General features: G+C 45.4%; 2 protein-coding genes across 5 annotated transcripts in view; one reads left to right on the top strand and one right to left on the bottom strand.

Annotated features, from left to right (window-relative positions):
• Window positions 1-11265, top strand: part of LOC124117476 (uncharacterized protein C56G2.4-like) — a 38116-nt gene extending 26851 nt beyond the window's left edge. Inside the window, exons 4-12 of one of the 4 annotated variants that reach the window (XR_007220234.1) lie at window positions 1164-1338; window positions 3483-3587; window positions 4505-4637; window positions 5002-5132; window positions 5558-5828; window positions 6694-7668; window positions 8363-8446; window positions 8978-10200; window positions 10320-11265. Coding sequence is in view for 1 of the 4 variants with exons in the window: in XM_048393829.1 (XP_048249786.1) it covers window positions 1164-1338; window positions 3483-3587; window positions 4505-4637; window positions 5002-5132; window positions 5558-5828; window positions 6694-6869; window positions 8978-9027 (1041 nt within the window). In the remaining 3 variants the exon portion in view is untranslated. Of the gene's footprint in view, window positions 1-1163; window positions 1339-3482; window positions 3588-4504; window positions 4638-5001; window positions 5133-5557; window positions 5829-6693; window positions 7669-8362; window positions 8447-8977 lie in introns of all 4 variants that reach the window. The other 3 variants (XR_007220224.1, XR_007220226.1, XM_048393829.1) reach the window with 3 other exon arrangements.
• A 605-nt stretch (window positions 11266-11870) lies between these two features.
• Window positions 11871-16202, bottom strand: LOC124117449 (36.4 kDa proline-rich protein-like). The gene is made up of 3 exons (XM_046479350.1): window positions 16057-16202; window positions 12938-13418; window positions 11871-12219 (listed from the first exon to the last, which is right to left on the bottom strand). The coding sequence occupies exons 2-3, from the start codon at window positions 13410-13412 to the stop codon at window positions 12026-12028; spliced, it is 669 nt and encodes a 222-aa protein (XP_046335306.1). The 5' UTR covers window positions 13413-13418; window positions 16057-16202; the 3' UTR covers window positions 11871-12025.
• Between the last annotated feature and the right edge of the window lie 4202 nt (window positions 16203-20404).

Below are 20404 nucleotides of genomic sequence, written 5' to 3'. Positions count from 1 at the left end.
CACAGGCTACTGTCATCACACAAGGGTCACACGTTGTCCCTACACAGGCTACTGTCATCACACAAGGGTCACACGTTGTCCCCACACAGGCTACTGGCATGAAACAAGGGTCACACGTTGTCCCTACACAGGCTACTGTCATCACACAAGGGTCACACGTTGTCCCTACAGAGGCTACTGGCATGAAGCAAGGGTCACACGTTGTCCCTACACAGGCTACTGTCATCACACAAGGGTCACACGTTGTCCCTACACAGGCTACTGGCATGAAACAAGGGTCACACGTTGTCCCCACACAGGCTACTGTCATCACACAAGGGTCACACGTTGTCCCTACACAGGCTACTGTCATCACACAAGGGTCACACGTTGTCCCCACACAGGCTACTGTCATCACACAAGGGTCACACGTTGTCCCCACACAGGCTACTGTCATCACACAAGGGTCACACGTTGTCCCCACACAGGCTACTGTCATCACACAAGGGTCACACGTTGTCCCCACACAGGCTACTGTCATCACACAAGGGTCACACGTTGTCCCTACACAGGCTACTGTCATCATACAAGGGTCACACGTTGTCCCTACACAGGCTATTGTCATCACACAAGGGTCACACGTTGTCCCCACACAGGCTACTGTCACCATACAAGGGTCACACGTTGTCCCTACACAGGCTACTGTCATCACACAAGGGTCACACGTTGTCCCCACACAGGCTACTGTCATCATACAAGGGTCACACGTTGTCCCCACACAGGCTACTGTCACCATACAAGGGTCACACGTTGTCCCTACACAGGCTACTGTCATCATACAAGGGTCACTGTTGTCCTTGCCCAGGCTACTGTCATCATTCGAGGGTCAGACATTGTGCTACAGGCTACCGTCACAAGGGCCAAGCGTTGTACCTACACCGTGTGGCTAGTATCGCGTGTGCTAGCTATGTAGACACAAGGTACGCAATGGAAGGAGGACAAACAGGGTCCTGTGTTGCTTGTTACTTGAGTAAACTGAAAATCCAGGTGTAGGATTATATAATTAATCCAGGTGTTCTGTAATCCAGGTCATAACTTATCAAGGTGTGTACTTATCCAAGTGTATAACTCATCAAGGTGTGCAGTAGTCCAGGTGTCAAGTGTCTCCATGTGTATACGTGCAGGCAATCCAGGTGTATGAAGGACCACAGAACCCCACGAAGAACGTCAACCCCTACGTGTTCCTGGTGTTCAAGCAGAAGGACTACATCAAGATGCCGGTCATCTGGAGGCAGAAATTCTTCTACAGGTCCAGCCCCATGGACTTCACGGAGCTGAAGCAGCAATTCTCTCTAACAGGTAATACCCCTCACAGATGAATACTTCCCTAACAGGTTATACCCCCACCCCCCGGCCCTTCCCACCCCCCACCCCCACCCAATCCACCCACATACACACACACACACACACACATGTAATATCCCCCTCACAGGTGATACCCCCTCACAGGTAATACTCCCCTCACAGGTAATACACCCTCACAGGTAATTACCTCCCTCACAGGTAATACTCTCCTCACAGGTAATACCCCCTCACAGGTAATACTCCCCTCACAGGTAATACACCCTCACAGGTAATTACCTCCCTCACAGGTAAAACTCTCCTCACAGGTAATACACCCTCACAGGTATTACACCCTCACAGGTAATACACCCTCACAGGTAATACTCCCCTCACAGGCAATACACCCTCACAGGTGATACCCCCTGACAGGTAATACCCCCCTCACAGGTAATACTCCCCTCACAGGTAATACCCCCCTCACAGGTAATACTCCCCTCACAGGTAATACTCTCCTCACAGGTAATACTCCCCTCACAGGTGATACTCCCTCACAGGTAATACACCTTCACAGGTAATACTCCCCTCACAGGTAATACCCCCCTCACAGGTAATACTCTCCTCACAGGTAATACACCCTAACAGGTGAATACTCCCCTCACAGGTAATACACCCTCACAGGTAATACAACCTCACAGGTAATACTCCCCTCACAGGTAATACACCCTCACAGGTGATACCCCCTCACAGGTAGTACCCCCCTCACAGGTAATACCCCCCTCACAGGAAATACTCCCCTCACAGGTAATACCCCCTCACAGGTAATACCCCCCTCACAGGTAATACTCCCCTCACAGGTAATACTCCCCTCACAGGTAATCAGGTAATACTCCCCTCACAGGTGATACCCCCTCACAGGTAATACACCCTCACAGGTAATACTCCCCTCACAGGTAATACCCCCCTCACAGGTAATACTCCCCTCACAGGTGATACCCCCTCACAGGTAATACTCCCCTCACAGGTAATACCCCCCTCACAGGTAATACACCCTCACAGGTAATACTCCCCTCACAGGTGATACTCCCCTCACAGGTGATACCCCCTCACAGGTAATACCCCCCTCACAGGTAATACACCCTCACAGGTAATATTCCCCTCACAGGTGATACCCCCTCACAGGTAATACTCCCCTCACAGGTAATACTCCCCTCACAGGTGATAACCCCTCACAAGTAATACACCCCTCACAGGTAATACTCCCTCACAGGTAATACTCCCCTCACAGGTGATACCCCCTCACAGGTGATACCCCCTCACAGGTAATACCCCCCTCACAGGTAATACCCCCCTCACAGGTAATACACCCTCACAGGTAATACTCCCTCACAGGTGATACCCCCCTCACAGGTAATACACCCTCACAGGTAATACCCCCTCACAGGTAATACCCCACTCACAGGTAATACCCCCCTCACAGGTAATACCCCCTCACAGGTAATATCCCGTCACAGGTAATACCCCTTCACAGGTAATTCCCCCTCACAGGTAATACCCCGTCACAGGTAATACCCCACTCACAGGTAAAATGAACCCTCACAGGTAATACCCCCTCACAGGTAATATCCCGTCACAGGTAATACCCCTTCACAGGTAATACCCCCTCACAGGTAATACCCCCTCACAGGTAATACCCCACTCACAGGTAATACCCCCTCACAGGTAATACCCCGTCACAGGTAATACCCCACTCACAGGTAATATCCCGCGTCAGGTAATACCCCTTCACAGGTAAAATGAACCCTCACAGGTAATACCCCGTCACAGGTAATACCCCACTCACAGGTAAAATGAACCCTCACAGGTAATACCCCCTCACAGGTAATATCCCGTCACAGGTAATACCCCTTCACAGGTAATACCCCCTCACAGGTAATACCCCCTCACAGGTAATACCCCACTCACAGGTAATACCCCCTCACAGGTAATACCCCGTCACAGGTAATACCCCACTCACAGGTAATATCCCGCGTCAGGTAATACCCCTTCACAGGTAAAATGAACTCTCACAGGTAATACCCCACTAACAGGTAAAATGAACCCTCCCAGGTAATGCCATGGAGGTCCCTGTTTGTGTCTATGAGTCCTGTCCTCCGTTGTAGGTCCCGTGGCGATGTCGTGGGTGCGGGTGGTTGGAGATCCCTATGCTGCAGACATCATGAAGAAAAAGGGCTACATGAACACTTGCCCGCAGTTTATTGCCGATGGTAAGTCAGTTGAGCACATGCCCGCAGTTTATTGCCGATGGTAAGTCAGTTGAGCACATGCCTGCAGTTTATTGCCGATGGTAAGTCAGTTGAGCACATGCCTGCAGTTTATTGCCGATGGTAAGTCAGTTGAGCACATGCCTGCAGTTTATTGCCTATGGTAAGTCAGTTGAGCACATGCCTGCAGTTTATTGCCGATGGTAAGTCAGTTGAGCACATGCCTGCAGTTTATTGCCGATAATAAGTCAGTTGAGCACATATCCGCAGTTTATTGTCGATGGTAAGTCAGTTGAGCACATACCCACAGTTTATTGCCGATGGCTAGTCAGTTGAGCACATGCCCGCAGTTTATTGTCGATGGTAAGTCAGTTGAGCACATACCTGCAGTTTATTGCTGATGGTAAGTCAGTTGAGCACATACCCACAGTTTATTGCCGATGGTAAGTCAGTTGGCTTCCACAAAAATGAAAGTCCGACAACTGGTAGTCTATATCACGTACTTTGTGTACCCCTCTGACAAGTGTAAATTGTCAAGGCTCCATTTAGAAAGTGGTCAAATGTAACAAATGTTATATTTAGGATAACACTTTCTTAGTAAAGTACAGATTCTAGTCGATTTAGTGGATTGGGTGGTCAGCCTCGGACACACACACACACATGCGCGCGCACGCGCACAGACACACGCAAACACAGATACACACAGACACAGACACACACACAGACAGACACAGTAACGCACACTAACACACACATTAACACACACACACACACACACACACACACACACACACACACACACACACACACACACACACACACACACACACACACACACACACACACACACACACACACACACACACACCAAAGTAATATGTATCCACAAAATATCCAGAGATGGTCACGTGTCATTGCAGCGTTCAAGACGAAGGAGACACCGTTCATCCCCCGCGACAAGAAATACCGCCCTGACCTGAACGTCTACGTCAATGTCACCTTCCAGTCTCCCGCCGTCAACTTCAACTCCTGCTGCTCCTTCTTCACATTGCCGTAAGTAACGACGACGACATGACGGGCAAGATGGGTTAACTTTCACATGGTATGTGAACCTGTACGTGACATCGCTTAAAGTATTAGGTTTGATTTTGAAAAATATAATCTAATATTAACAATTATTGCAGGGAACTGTCAACGGATGGTGTTATAGTGGTAATGTGTTTTGCCAATCCACATAAGGCCTTGGTTCATTTTCTGGTTAGAGGACATCCAGTTGGTACTCTGTCCGTTGTTCATGTTGTCGTGATGTGCTGGGTGTGCCGGAGTGTGGGGAGACTTAGTCGTGTACATTTGATTTATGATGTCAGTTTCCACACTGGCCGATGACACTGGTCCATTATCTCCCCTTGTTTTGCAGACAAAAAACGATCACTCTCAATCCAATTGGAAATGCTAAAGTAAAGGCTGCGTACGCACGACAAGAAGTTATTCCGAAAGTTGAACTCTCCATGGCAACTGCGTTCCCCAGCGCCACGCGGGACTTCAGAGGTAGGGTACAATCACGCTTCTACTCTTTTTTCATTCTGGAAACAATTCATCAATCCCCGCTTGGCTCATTGGCTGAAATCTGCCACTTTCGTTACAACTAAACGACTTGAACCCTGTGGGCAATGCACTCATTCTGCTCTGAACCCCTTTCTACGTCAGTCGCTGTTTGTTGATTGCGAATGGACGGTTGTGACATTGTTCTGCAGTAATGGTGTTGTTGATATACTCCAACACGTCCACCACTTTGTTTCAGAGTGGCGTCGGGTAGCCTAGTGGTTAGAGCGTTCGCTCGTCACGCCGAAGACCCGGGTTCGATTCCCGACATGGGTACAATGTGTGAAGCCCATTTCTGGTGTCCCCCGCAGTGATATTGCTGGAATATTGCTAAAAGTGGCGTAAAACCATACTCACTCACTTTGTTTCAGACAAACTCCTCACACTGATCGTGGTTGACCCCGATGTTCCACTTCCGGAATTCGGCAACAAAGAAATCCCGTTCGTTCATTGGTTGGTTGTGAATATCTGTGACGGTCAGGTGGATAACGGCGAGGTGGTCCAGAGTTACATCGGCCCGGCTCCCCCGGACAAGAAGCCCCACAACTACTACTTCCTCGTGTTCGAGCAGTCCTACGAGCTGGAGCCGTCAGAGGTCTCGTCCTACGCGGCGGCCAACTGTTCCCAGATGTTCAGGGGCAGGTATGTCCAGGAACAGGGACTGTCACCCTGACTTCGCCGTTTATTGGCTTTGATTGTTTCTTTGTTTTATTGTTTGTTTGTTTGTTATTTCACGTCGCACTCAACAATATTCCAGCTATATGACGGCGGTCTGTAAATAATCGAGTCTAGACCAGACAATCCAGTGATTGATATCATCTACGCTATTGGGATACGACATCAACAAAGTCAGCGAGCTATAATTCTAACCCGGGTCTTCACAGGTCATCGTTTATTAACAAAGCAGGCATGACGGGCATGTGTCTAGGTTCCTGGGAGGTGTCGGTGTTTCCTGACATGAGGGATCAACCCAACATCGCCATGTTATCGGCCAACTTGAAAAAGGGGTCAATAACCCTGTCCTGCCTAGTCCTGGACAATGTAATAACTGCAAGGAGTCAAATATTGCCTCCGTTATCGTCAACTGTTTTAGTGATATGTGCCTTACAATGTTAACTATAGACCAGAGTGTTGCTTTAAAGGGACTTTACTACGGTTGTTGGAATTGTGTTTAGGCTAACATTGCAAATCGTGTTATAAAGATCAACATGTTATTCACTAACACTCCACGAGCTGCGCAATGAATATCATGTTGCAACGAATATCGCGACCCGAGGAGGTAAGTTATTTACAAGGAACTATTGCGCTGGGATTCTGTTACCAGCTTCCTGGGTGGCTGCCATATTCACGATGACAACCACTGGTCGTGTGCTGACATGACAACACACTTTCCCTTTTAGCAAAGATATTATGCCAGGTGATACTTTCCATGATTATTTAATAAAATGTACATGGTCGACCCCCCATTAGCTATCGCTCCTTCACGTGTTGTTTTCTTACATTGCAGGTGCCGATATTCTCTAAATTCTCTGGTAAAAACACACGGCCTCAAACTGGTCGGAGCAACATGGATGCTGTCCGAAAACGACGAATTTGTTCGTCATATTTATATAGGCATGGGGCAGCCTCGTTGTCGTGTGTGCAAGGACGTCCCCGGATATGGAATCCCTTGTCCTTCTTCAGGTGCCCGAGTTATCCCCCTTTGGTGCACTGTGGCGCTGTTACTTGTGCTCGCTTTCACTCTGTTTCCATGTCAACGTTTCTTGTGATTTGCTTCAAGCTTTGTCGGCATTTTCTTTGAATGAGTGTTTGTATATGAACTGATAGATTTTACACCATTCGAAGAAAATTCGTTTGTTGAATACCTGCGTTTGATACCGTTCTGCGCATGCTCGTGGTCGTACTATAGCCTTGTTATCGTTTGACTCATATCATTATTACCATTATTATTATTATTTTTATTATGACTGATAGTTTCTGTATGTACAAATCCGTATCATGTTCAGTGTTATGATCCACTTTGTTGTTTTGCTAATTCTATCATTTTTGTTGTAACAGTTTTTTCTGCATATTGTGCACTATGTCCATTGAATCTATGCAATACTTACTTATCGTATACACGTCTACGTGCATGATGTATATTTGAAACTGTGTAGTTGTATTGAAGTCAGTTAACTGGTATATCTGTTACATATAGTGTACGTCTTTGTACTGATTATTCAGCTTTGTACATGTGGAACGCTTTATTTATTTGCCGACAACAGACAATGTGTGTATTGTAAACTGTTAAAGTGCATTGTCATTCACCAAACAATTACTGCATTGTCATTCACCGAACAATTACTGCATAGTCATTCACCGAACAATTACTGCATTGTCATTCACCGAACAATCTCTGTTATTTGCTGCACGACACTGCACCCGTTTTTGCTTCTGCACCTGTTACGTCAGCTTGTGGTGGAGACGACACCGGAAACGACAGGTATTGTTGTTTGACATGTTCTTCAAGCGTTGTGTTTCAATTTATAGTCATAGATTGCACCATCAGTGACCATACATCAGATAGCACCATCAGTGCTCATTGTACATATGCATCCTTCGACATTCACGCTCGTCCGCTAGCCCGAGACCACTAAATTCTTTTGAGGACAAGTAAAAATTCAATGTTGGTTGTCCTCATAAACGATCAGCATCGAGGGTTGTAATTCATAATTCTCAACCAGTTCTCAGTGTTTCAATTTTGATACACACGGGAACTGAATAAAACTGACAGAAAATGGTAAACGGTTTTGTCTGGTTCAAGAAGGACCAGCTACAAACTCTGACAACGAGTGAAGTAAGGTTTTCAATCGTCCTTGGGTCTAGTTATGACCAAAACGATTTTCTAAGGCTCCATATGGTGTTATGATGTGTATATATGTGTATGCGTTTGTCAGTTCAGTTACTCTTGTATTACTGTTAGACATGGCGCTATAGATGTGTATGTATATTACAGCCAGGGTCGTATAAATAATGAAACCTGTAACAATTCAAAGTATAGCATGCCAACTAAACATATCCTCGCACGTTCTGAGAAAAGACTTTAGTGTAAACGTGGACTGAGTTATTCTATACTCGCGTTACATTGTTCGTGGAAACATAACTTGGTTTCTTCAGTGACTAACTGTTCGTTTCAGAGTTGAACCGGAAAGTAGGAAAGAGAACTGTCTTAAAGAGGGGCTAGGCACGGCCAAACTCCAGTCCTAGCAAGGTTCAATCAGGTCTTTACTCGTCAGCTGACGTTATACTGTCTACCTTAACATATTCGCCTAATCACACGGAGATAATGGCTCCACACGTGTGACTAGATAGGGCCCGCGGAGTCGTGCCCCTCTTTAAGGCATGGGTGGATCCAGATGGGGGTGGGGGTCAATGGGCCGGACATCCCCCCTCCCTTTTGAAAACCAAATGGAGTATATTGTAGGCAGTAGAATTGACTGAAAGAGGATTTTAATGTTTTGGACCACTCCCTTTTAGAAATGCTGGATCCGCCCGACTAAGGAATATCTCGATGCCTATGACTGTCGTATACAGAACAATACACAGTGCCATCTAACGTCATTCAGCGATAAATTTGCCATTGAATGTCAAACATTTAGCAGTTCTAACACTTTCTTAAATTTAGAAAAATCATATTGGCAACATGTTATTGAATGTTGATAACGACACTGACAGAATATTCTGGAGTATATTTTAAATGAAGCCTCCTCACTTTTCAGTTTTATTTCATTTTCATGTCATACCTGTTTCAGAACAATGGACAAGCTGGAAGAGCAAATGGTTGAGACGGAACCGGAAATAGATGCATGTTTGCGCATGCGTAAGGGTGTGTGAGCACCGAGTGACCTCAGTTGAACGGGTGATAGTTGTACATAGAGTGACAACGAAAGCGCATTTTACATAAATAACTTTATCATACCCAAGGAGTAACCTGCTCCTTTCATCGTTCTGGAGTTGAACCAGCCATCAAAGCAGGGAACTACCCTCGACTGACAAGTTGGCTTTCATGAAACAGGTGTTGGGAAACTGTTTGGTGGCTCTGTGTCCACGAACGGCGCCTGCTTATGCAAACTGTCGACAAGTTAAAATTATTAAGCTCAACATCTGGCCTATCTCCTGTTGTTTTTCTTCCTTCAGTAACAAACATGCAGTCTGCCACCAGTATGATGAGTACCTGTCAGGTATGACCAGTCATATCGTGAGTACCTGTCAGGTTGACCAGTCATATCATGAGTACCTGTCAGGTATGACCAGCCATATCATTACTTGTCAGGTATGACCAGTCATATCATTACTTGTCAGGTATGACCGGTCAAATCGTACCTGTCAGGTATGACCAGTCATATCGTGAGTACCTGTCAGGTATGACCAATCATATCGTTACCTGTCAAGTATGACCAGTCATATCGTAAGTACCTGTCAGGTATGACCAGTCATATCATTACCTGTCAGGTATGACCAGTCATATCATTACCTGTCAAGTATGACTAGTCATATCATGAGTAACTGTCAGGTATGACCAGTCATATCATTACATGTAAGGTATGACCAGTCATATCATGAGTACCTGTCAGGTATGTCTAGTCATATCGTGAGTACCTGTCAGGTATGACCAGTCATATCATGAGTACCTGTCAGGTATGACCGGTCATAGCATTACCTGTCAGGTATGACCAGTCATATCATGAGTACCTGTCAGGTATGACCAGTCATATCATGAGTACCTGTCAGGTATGACCAGTCATATCATTACCTGTCAGGTATGACCAGTCATATCGTGAGTACCTGTCAGGTATGACAAGTCATATCGTGAGTACCTGTCAGGTATGACCAGTCATATCATTACCTGTCAGGTTTGACCAGTCATATCGTGAGTACCTGTCAGGTATGACCGGTCATATCATTACCTGTCAGGTTTGACCAGTCATATCATTACCTGTCAGGTTTGACCAGTCATATCGTGAGTACCTGTCAGGTATGACCAGTCATATCATTACCTGTCAGGTATGACCAGTCATATCATTACCTGTCAAGTATGACTAGTCATATCATGAGTAACTGTCAGGTATGACCAGTCATATCATTACATGTAAGGTATGACCAGTCATATCATGAGTACCTGTCAGGTATGTCTAGTCATATCGTGAGTACCTGTCAGGTATGACCAGTCATATCATGAGTACCTGTCAGGTATGACCAGTCATATCATGAGTACCTGTCAGGTTTGACCAGTCATATCATTACCTGTCAGGTTTGACCAGTAATATCGTGAGTACCTGTCAGGTATGACCAGTCATATCATGAAAAACATGACAGTAGCATTGCTGTCCGGCGTCAGGTATCACACAATCACGTGTTTTATGAAAATAATTGAATGGCGTGTGCTACCGGTAGGGCAGGATATTCTGGTGTCATCACTGATTGTCAGTGATCCATTTTTAGAACCCATAATTTGCCATTTACGCCCAATGGAATCTGTTTCCCTGGGGGAAGACGGGGTAATAGCGACTGGTGATTCTCTGGTGTGCACGTTGTATCTGTTCAGGTAGAACAAGCCTGTCAGGTATGACCTGTCATATCATTACCTGTCAGGTATGGCCAGTCATATCATGAGTACCTGTCAGGTATGACCAGTCATATCGTGAGTTCCTGTCAGGTATGACCAGTCATATCATTACCTGTCAGGTATGACCAGTCATATCGTGAGTACCTGTCAGGTATGACCAGTAATATCATTACCTGTCACGTATAACACGCCATTGTCAAACGTTCATTAGAAGTGTTATAGGAAAATATTTAACTCTTGCTGTTAGTCAATCATATCCGATGTATCATTTGATAGTTTTAAATTATTTTATTATTCCATTTTTCTGAAAAGATTTATTGTTTTATTCAAACATTATTTACTTGCCATCGCTGAATAAATGCGTGTAACCCTTCCCGCTCATTTCATCATCACATCATGTATGTATAGCGTCTCATCGACATGTAAATATTGTACAGACAAATTATATATTATTGTTGAACATAAATAATAAACATATTTATCATAATAAAATTGGATATGTTATCACTGTACATCCCAGCGGCACACATGCACTGGGACAATTACACGTGCTTGATGTTCCTAGCCTGCTGCCCCAGAACCCCAGCCGACCTAGTGGTTGATAGCATGAGCAAAGGTCGACGCCAACAGGGCACGATGACACCTAGGTTACACAGTGGGACTTGCCGATTCTCATTTGAACTTGCGATTGTGGTGGGGCACTGGTTGCATGTAATTGGTGCGGCGGGCGACGGCAGTAACCACTCACCTATCCCGTTGCCCGGGTTACACGAGATTCCGATGCGTTGTTTGGAACACCATGCAACCACTGGATGTTAGCAATTATTGTCTTGTGTCTCAGCATCCCTGGACCTTAGGAATTCTGACCTATTTTTGTTTTAATTTTAAATATTTAACTGTGTCTCATAACAAAGTAGCATATTGTGAAAAAACAAGAATGGTTATCAACATAATAATATTAAGAGACTACCACACACACCCGAACGCACGCACGCACACAGAGACACACACATACACACTCGTGTTACGATACAAGAACATTAATCTGTATGGCTCAGTTCAATAACAAACATTCGACCAAAACAAGACAATTTATTGGAATGTCCAAGTTATAAAAGTAGGAAGAGTGATCAGTCCATGAACACAAAATCGCACACCAGTCGTAGTGATGTCGTCACATTCGCACTACAGTCGCGGTGATGTCGTCACATTCGCACTAGTGATGTCTTCACACTCAGTACTTTATTGACCCCGGGACGGGCCCCTGATAGCTGCACAAGCAGAAGTCGCCTTTGTCGTTGGTTCCCGTCGTCATGGAGACGTCAGCGGAACATCCGGGGCAGCAGTACTTGACGCCGCTGAGGTAGGTCTTGCGCGAGCAGGTGTTGTCACAGCCGTCAGTGACGCAGTCGCGGACAGTCACAGTCGCTGCAAAAAACACACAACTACTTGACGAGGATGCAAATGTAGCAGAAGGAGGCTAACGGACAATGAGTGAGTGAGTGAGTGAGTGAGTTGAGTTTCCGCCTCATTGAATGGTAAGAGTTGTCACGGCGTATCAGTTTAATGTAGGTGTACATTTACAGCTTCGGTGAAACCCTCCAACACGAGGTGCTGACGGACAAAGGAGTCAGGTTCGAACCCGCGATCGGTACCTTCACCCGAGACCCGCGAACATCCGGGTAGAGAACAGGTCTTCAGCAACCCATGCTTGCCGTAAAAAGCGTAAAAAACGGAATGACTTGGTTGATGCATGTCACCATATCCCAATTGCGTAGATCGACGCTCATGATGTCAATCACTGGATTGCCTGGTCCAGATTCGATTATTTACAGACCGCCGTCATATACCTGGAAGATTGTTGAGTGCGGCGTTAAACAACAAACAAACACACAGATCGAGTGATTGATATCATGAGCATCGATCCACGCAATTGAGACACAGAGAACGCAATCGCCGTAGTCACCGAGGCTGACCACCCGACCTATTTAGTCGCCTATTTAGTCGCATAGGTTGCTGGGGACTTACATTCTTACCCGGAATATAGAGGTTAATGAGAGTATACCTTACATGCTATACATGAAGTGACGTATGCTGGAATCCCTAGCAGACATTGAGTAGGATACATCGTCCACACTGTACTTACATTGAGGGTACGGCTGCTGTGGGGGGTAAGGCTGCTGTGGGGGGTACGGCTGCTGTGGGGGGTAAGGCTGCTGTGGGGGGTACGGCTGCTGTGGGGGGTAATAGTAAGGTGGGGGAGGATAGTAAGGAGGGTATGGATAGGGGGGATAGGGAGGTTGTTTTGGTGGGAGGGGAAAAGTGGGGATATCAGTCAATTTAGGTTTTATTGTGGGTGGTGGGTGGGGTTTCCGTGTGGGTGGTGGATGGGGTTTTGAGGTTGTCGGTGCTGGTTTTGTCGGCGGGGGATGCGGTTTCGGAGTTGGCTGCGGAGGTTTCAGGGTTTTGGGATGATACGGGCGTTGTATGATGTGAGGCCTGTAGGCAGTCGGGCGCCTGAAACGCCTGAAACCAAAACGTCGCCGAAAGAAGGTGCCGTCAACGTCGCGCACGACTACAACGACGACGAAGAGGAGGGAAAGAGCGATAACTGCCCTCATGGTGACCTGCAAACATCAAACGTAAACAGGGCGTCAGCGAGCGACAGCAGCTGGTGATGGGAACTGGAGTGTATCAGTGTGCCCTAAGTGTCGCCTAGATAGAGATAGTCTGTATATGTTAGATGTAAAGTGATTAGACAGACATCACACACTTTAGATTCACAAACACACATCACACACATACATACACACATCAAACATACACATTCACACATCACACACACTCACAAATGTCTCAGACATCACACACATTAGAATCACATCACACACACATACACACATCACACACTCACAAACACACATCACACATACATACATACACACACCACACACACACACACACACACACACACACACACACACACACACACACACACACATACAGATTAACACACACACACACTAACACATACACACTAACACACACACACACACACTAACAGACACCCACTAACACTAACACTAACACTAACACATACACTCACACTCACACACAGTAAAACCTACTTCTTAATTACAGTACAACCTGGTATAAGGCGTATCTCCTACTGGAAAAAATATGGCATTAAATCAGGTTGGTGGTAAGGGGAACAGATTGATACAATAAAGCAAAGTCATCGTATGTTTGGTGAAAAGGATAAATATTCTTATGAGAAATGCTGCCTCATGTGTTATACAAAATGGCCATCTTTCTGAATTTGTTTACAAGGAACGGGGTTCTAGACAGGAAGACACCATTTCGCCACACTTATCTAGTGTGGCAGCTGAATCTTTAGGACTTACGATTAGAACCAAAATATATATTATAGGAATTACACTAAATAATTGTGAACGCGCGTTAGGTCAATACGCTGATGACACTCAAGTGTTTCATAGATGGAACAAATTAAAGCTTACAAACAACTATATATCCTTTAAAATTGTTTAAACAAATGACTTGACTTTAAACATGAAACATACATCACACACGCGCGCATCATTAACACATGTCAATACTGAGGTGAACACCGGTCGCCCTTACAATAATACTATGGTGAACACCGGTCGCCCTTACAATAATACTCTGGTGAATACCGGTCGCCCTTACAATAATACTCTGGTGAATACCGGACGCCCTTACAATAATACTCTGGTGAATACCGGTCGCCCTTACAATAATACTCTGGTGAATACCGGACGCCCTTACAATAATACTCTGGTGAATACCGGTCGCCCTTACAATAATACTCTGGTGAATACCGGTCGCCCTTACAATAAAACTCTGGTGAATACCTGACGCCCTTACAATAATACTCTGGTGAATACCGGTCGCCCTTACAATAATACTCTGGTGAATACCGGTCGCCCTTACAATAAAACTCTGGTGAATACCGGACGCCCTTACAATAATACTCTGGTGAATACCGGACACCCTTACAATAATACTGTGGTGAACACCGGTCTCCCTTACAGTAATACTGTGGTGAACACCAGACTCCCTTACAGTAATACTGTGGTGAACACTGACTCCCTTACAGTAATACTGTGGTGAACACCGGACTCCCTTACAGTAATACTGTGGTGAACACTGACTCCCTTACAGTAATACTGTGGTGAACACCGGACTCCCTTACAGTAATACTGTGGTGAACACCGGTCGCCCTTACAATAATACTATGGTGAACACCGGACTCCCTTACAATAATACACTGGTGAACACCGGTCGCCCTTACAATAATACTCTGGTGAATACCGGTCGCCCTTACAATAATACTCTGGTGAATACCGGTCGCCCTTACAATAAAACTCTGGTGAATACCGGACGCCCTTACAATAATACTCTGGTTAATACCGGACACCCTTACAATAATACTATGGTGAACACCGGACGCCCTTACAATAATACTCCGGTGAATACCGGACGCCCTTACAATAATACTCTGGTGAACACCGGTCGCCCTTACAGTAAATTCTGGTGAACACCGGACGCCCTTACAGTAATAATATGATGAACACTAGACGCCCTTACATTGATACTATGTGAACACTAGACGCCTTTACAGTAATACTATGGTGAACACTGAGGCCCTTACATTAATACTATGATGAACACCGGACTCCCTTACATTAATACTGTGGTGAACACCGGACTCCCTTACAGTAATACTGTGGTGAACACCGGTCTCCCTTACAGTAATACTGTGGTGAACACCGGACTCCCTTACAGTAATACTGTGGTGAACACCGGTCTCCCTTACAGTAATACTGTGGTGAACACCGGACTCCCTTACAGTAATATTGTGGTGAACACTAGACGCCCTTACATTGATACTATGTGAACACTAGACGCCTTTACAGTAATACTGTGGTGAACACCCGACTCCCTTACAGTAATACTGTGGTGAACACCGGACTCCGTTACAGTAATACTGTGGTGAACACCGGACTCCGTTACAGTAATACTGTGGTGAACATCGAACTCCTTACATTAATTCTATGGTGAACACTTGACGCCCTTAGAATAATGCTTCTTTCAAACAAAATCTCTCTTGTGAGTTATTACTGAACAAGCTAGCTGAATAAAAATCCTTCAGTTGTAAATGATAACATGTGTAGCATATTTTTATCTCAAAGAAATATCGCAATCACAAGAAGAAAAACGTACCTCGGTGATGTCGCTCACAAAAGAGTGCCGACAAACTCTCAAATGGTCGTCCAATATGTCTTCGCGACCACTTCACTCCTTTTTATCCCTCCGCGTTATCCAGGACTCATCAGCACGTGCATAATTCTGTACCCGGAAAAACACACGAGCGTTCCTTGGTACCACTGGAGTATGGAGTACACGGAATGGATGGCGTCACAACGTCCCCGCGGGGAGGCAGGTGGGGGTGAACGATCTGCTGGTCATGGCATGAATAGATATGACTAGGCAAGGAGGAGGAACACGTGCTAATTTGTGGAATAATTGTGATCGAAATTTACATTTCACACACACATACCCTCAAGCTCTGATTTGGATTGTGAATATATTTGTTAACATTTGACGTGTAATTCCCACATTGTAAATCTGTTACATTGTATATGAGCACCATGTTTGTGAGAGCGAGGACGTGATCTCTGTAAACCATGTACATGTGTTCCTAAAATATCCCCCCAAACCATGTCAGCATCAACGTACATTATATGCGAGGCACGAACACGTGTCTGCTACCTGGTGCAACTATAGTACCAAGAAATGACAAGCTGCTTTGTTCACTGACACCCTTGCTCGTCAAGCGATGTGCCGTTGCTGCAGGTGGCCATGGCTTAACTCTGTTAGCGGTTACACGGGATGCAGCAGCACATGGGGTGTCATTATACACTGTTAGCGGTTACACGGGATGCAGCAGCACATGGGGTGTCATTATACACTGTTAGCGGTTACACGGGATGCAGCAGCACATCGGGTGTCATTATACACTGTTAGCGGTTACACGGGATGCAGCAGCACATGGGGTGTCATTATACACTGTTAACGGTTACACGGGATGCAGCAGCACATGGGGTGTCATTATAAACTGTTAGCGGTTACACGGGATGCAGCAGCACATGGGGTGTCATTATAAACTGTTAGCGGTTACACGGGATGCAGCAGCACATGGGGTGTCATTATAAACTGTTGTCAATATTACAATGAATCATGAATGAATAGTACTACATGCCGCACCAGCAATTGTATATCATCCATAACATCAACGTTTTTACGTAATACACTGAAATAGGGAGAGCGCTGACCTGCCCACTTACAGCCATCTGATTGGTTAAAACAGATCCGTCTTCATTTCAGCAAGAAGAATTTCATTTATAAAACGTCCGGTTCCATTCACCAAGTAAACGCCCATGACGCTACAGTACTGTTACCCCGGTATTGGAATCATCGTGCACTCACTTTTCCCTGACTCACAGCAACAGTGACCTTCACCCAATAGTTCAGACTCACAGCAAGTGACCTTCACCCAATAGTTCAGACTCACAGCAAGTGACCTTCACCCAATAGTTCAGACTCACAGCAAGTGACCTTCACCCAATAGTTCAGACTCACAGCAACAGTGACCTTCACCCAATAGTTCAGACAAACAGCAACAGTGACCTCCACCCAATAGTTCAGACTCACAGCAACAGTGACCTTCACCCAATAGTTCAGACAAACAGCAACAGTGACCTTCACCCAATAGTTCAGACCCACAGCAAGTGACCTTCACTCAATAGTTCAGACTCACAGCAACAGTGACCTTCACCCAATAGTTCAGACAAACAGCAACAGTGACCTCCACCCAATAGTTCAGTCTCACAGCAAGTGACCTTCACCCAATAGTTCAGACTCACAGCAACAGTGACCTTCACCCAATAGTTCAGACAAACAGCAACAGTGACCTTCACCCAATAGTTCAGACTCACAGCAAGTGACCTTCACCCAATAGTTCAGACTCACAGCAACAGTGACCTTCACCCAGTAGTTCAGACAAACAGCAACAGTGACCTCCACCCAATAGTTCAGACTCACAGCAACAGTGACCTTCACCCAATAGTTCAGACAAACAGCAACAGTGACCTCCACCCAATAGTTCAGACTCACAGCAAGTGACCTTCACCCAATAGTTCAGACTCACAGCAACAGTGACCTTCACCCAATAGTTCAGACAAACAGCAACAGTGACCTCCACCCAATAGTTCAGACTCACAGCAAGTGACCTTCACCCAATAGTTCAGACAAACAGCAACAGTGACCTCCACCCAATAGTTCAGACTCACAGCAACAGAAACCTTCACCCAATAGTTCATTTCAGATGAACATGTATCCTAAACACTGATCTTGTAATCTATGTTGGGGCGGCCGGGTAGCCTGGTGGTTGAAGCATGAAACCAGTCTAAATAAAAATTGATTCAATTAACAATAACCACTTATTTGTATTACGTTCAGCATGCTTATCATCTAATAACAGTTTGTGCGATACATTAGAGAATTAAGTTGCTTTTCCTGACACCATACGTGCATATTTCGGGATATAAGAGACTTTCTGCCAAGTTCCCCGTATAGCATATATGATCGGGTGCTCTCTTTTTTTATTAAGTTTAATTTATATTCGTTCTACAACTTTCACATGATTATGATTTCAGCTCTTTAATTAGTGCGTGCGATCACGGTGAGCGCCGTCACAAGAAACTGACTATAACTAATCGCCCTATTGTTCTACTGTCCACTGCTTGCTGTTGTTTTATCAATGTTGGACACTCCAGGTGGGAACCGTCTAGTCAAGCACAATTATTTAGAGGCCGCTGTCTTCCGGTGAAGATCCGGGGTAGAATAGGTCTTCAGCAACAATGCTTGCCCTCAAAGGCGACTATCGGGATCGGGTGGTCAGGCTCGCTGACTTGGTTGATGCATCTCATCGATCCCAGTTGAGTGGATTGATGCTCTTGATGTCAATCACTGGATTGTCTGGTCCAGACTCGATTATTTGCCGACCGCCGTTATGAAGCTGGAATATTGTTGCGTGCGGCGTTTAACAACAAACAAACAAACAGGCCGCTGTCATATAGCTAAACAAAGCTGGAGATGAATGTGACATAGATGTAGCTGGTGTATTGGCGTAAAACAACCTACACTCACTCCCGTATTCATTTCTCCACTTTGTTTAAAGCTTACAATACAAAATATACACGAACCGTTGTTGTGTTTCCGTTGTAGAAAATAAAAACAAAACGTTTATTGCTAATGCCATTGTGTACACACCTCAATCGGACATCTGCCGTTGTTTACCGATGTTTGCGGAAGACGGTCCTGTCCAGCCTTGCGGTGTGTCTCTGCCCAGGGAAGCGAGACAATATTAAAGAGACACAAGATCTGGGAGAGGAGGAAATGTGATGCGATCTCTCCGACAGGCATGTGATTGATGTTTCAGATAGGACACAGCAAGATGGTAAAGATAGAACACATGTTTGACACCACTGTAGACCCCAGATCAAGACAGTCGTGATTGTTCCAACCCAGAAGTACACAGTAAAACATGCCTAGCGGGTGACATTGGAGATTTTACGGGCACTTGCTTCAGGTTTGCGGTATGGACAACGGATTCTATTGTCATCTTCTCACGAAAGTTGATGTTTGTTCTGACTGGTTTGAGTGAGTGAGTGAGTGAGTGAGTGAGTGAGAGTGAGAGTGAGAGTGAGAGTGAGTGAGTGAGTGAGTGTGAGTGAGTGAGTGAGTGAGTGAGTGAGACAAAATTGACATTATCAATATTATTTTTTAACAGTAAAAATTATGTCGTCGAAGGACAGTATAAGAACTAGATATCACAGATTTACGTAAAACTAGTTGGAGTGCATGTAAAAATAAATTAACATTCTACAACACAATCGGAACACGGGCTATAGATCACCAACAACTGAAGGTAGATCACCACACTGGGGACCATGTGGACCTCGCTGTTCTGGGTGTACACATATACATAGTTGCCTCGCTGTTCTGGGTGGACACATATACGTAGTTGCCTCGCTGTTCAGGGTGTACACACATACGTAGTTGCCTCGCTGTTCAGGGTGGAAACACATACATAGTTGCCTCGCTGTTCAGGGTGGATACACATACATAGTTGTTTCGCTGTTTGGGGTGGACACATATACAAAGTTGCCTCGCTGTTCAGGGTGGACACATATACATAGTTGCCTCGCTGTTCAGGTTGGACACATATACGTAGTTGCCTCACTGTTTGGGGTGAACACATATACATAGTTGCCTCGATGTTCAGGGTGGACACACATACGTAGTTGCCTCGCTGTTTGGGGTGAACACATATACATAGTTGCCTCGCTGTTCAGGGTGGACACACATACGTAGTTGCCTCGCTGTTCAGGGTGGACAAACATACATAGTTGCCTCGCTGTTCAGGGTGGACACACATATGTAGTTGCCTCGCTGTTCAGGGTGAACACATATACATAGTTGCCTCGCTGTTCAGGGTGGATACATA

This window comes from Haliotis rufescens, unplaced genomic scaffold, assembly GCF_023055435.1.
Source record: "Haliotis rufescens isolate VD_foot unplaced genomic scaffold, xgHalRufe1.0.p SCAF_1, whole genome shotgun sequence".
Taxonomy (NCBI): Eukaryota; Metazoa; Mollusca; class Gastropoda; order Lepetellida; family Haliotidae; genus Haliotis; species Haliotis rufescens.
Note: the sequence above shows the minus strand (reverse complement) of the source record. Positions and strands in the feature narration are given on the sequence as shown.

Coding starts and splice junctions, on each gene's coding strand:
- LOC124117449 (XM_046479350.1), bottom strand. CDS start 13,412: ATGAGGGCAGTTATCGCTCTTTCCCTCCTCTTCGTCGTCGTTGTAGTC. Junction 12,220..12,937: donor ACAGCAGCCGTACCCTCAAT/GTAAGTACAGTG, acceptor TGTTTTTTGCAG/CGACTGTGACTGTCCGCGAC.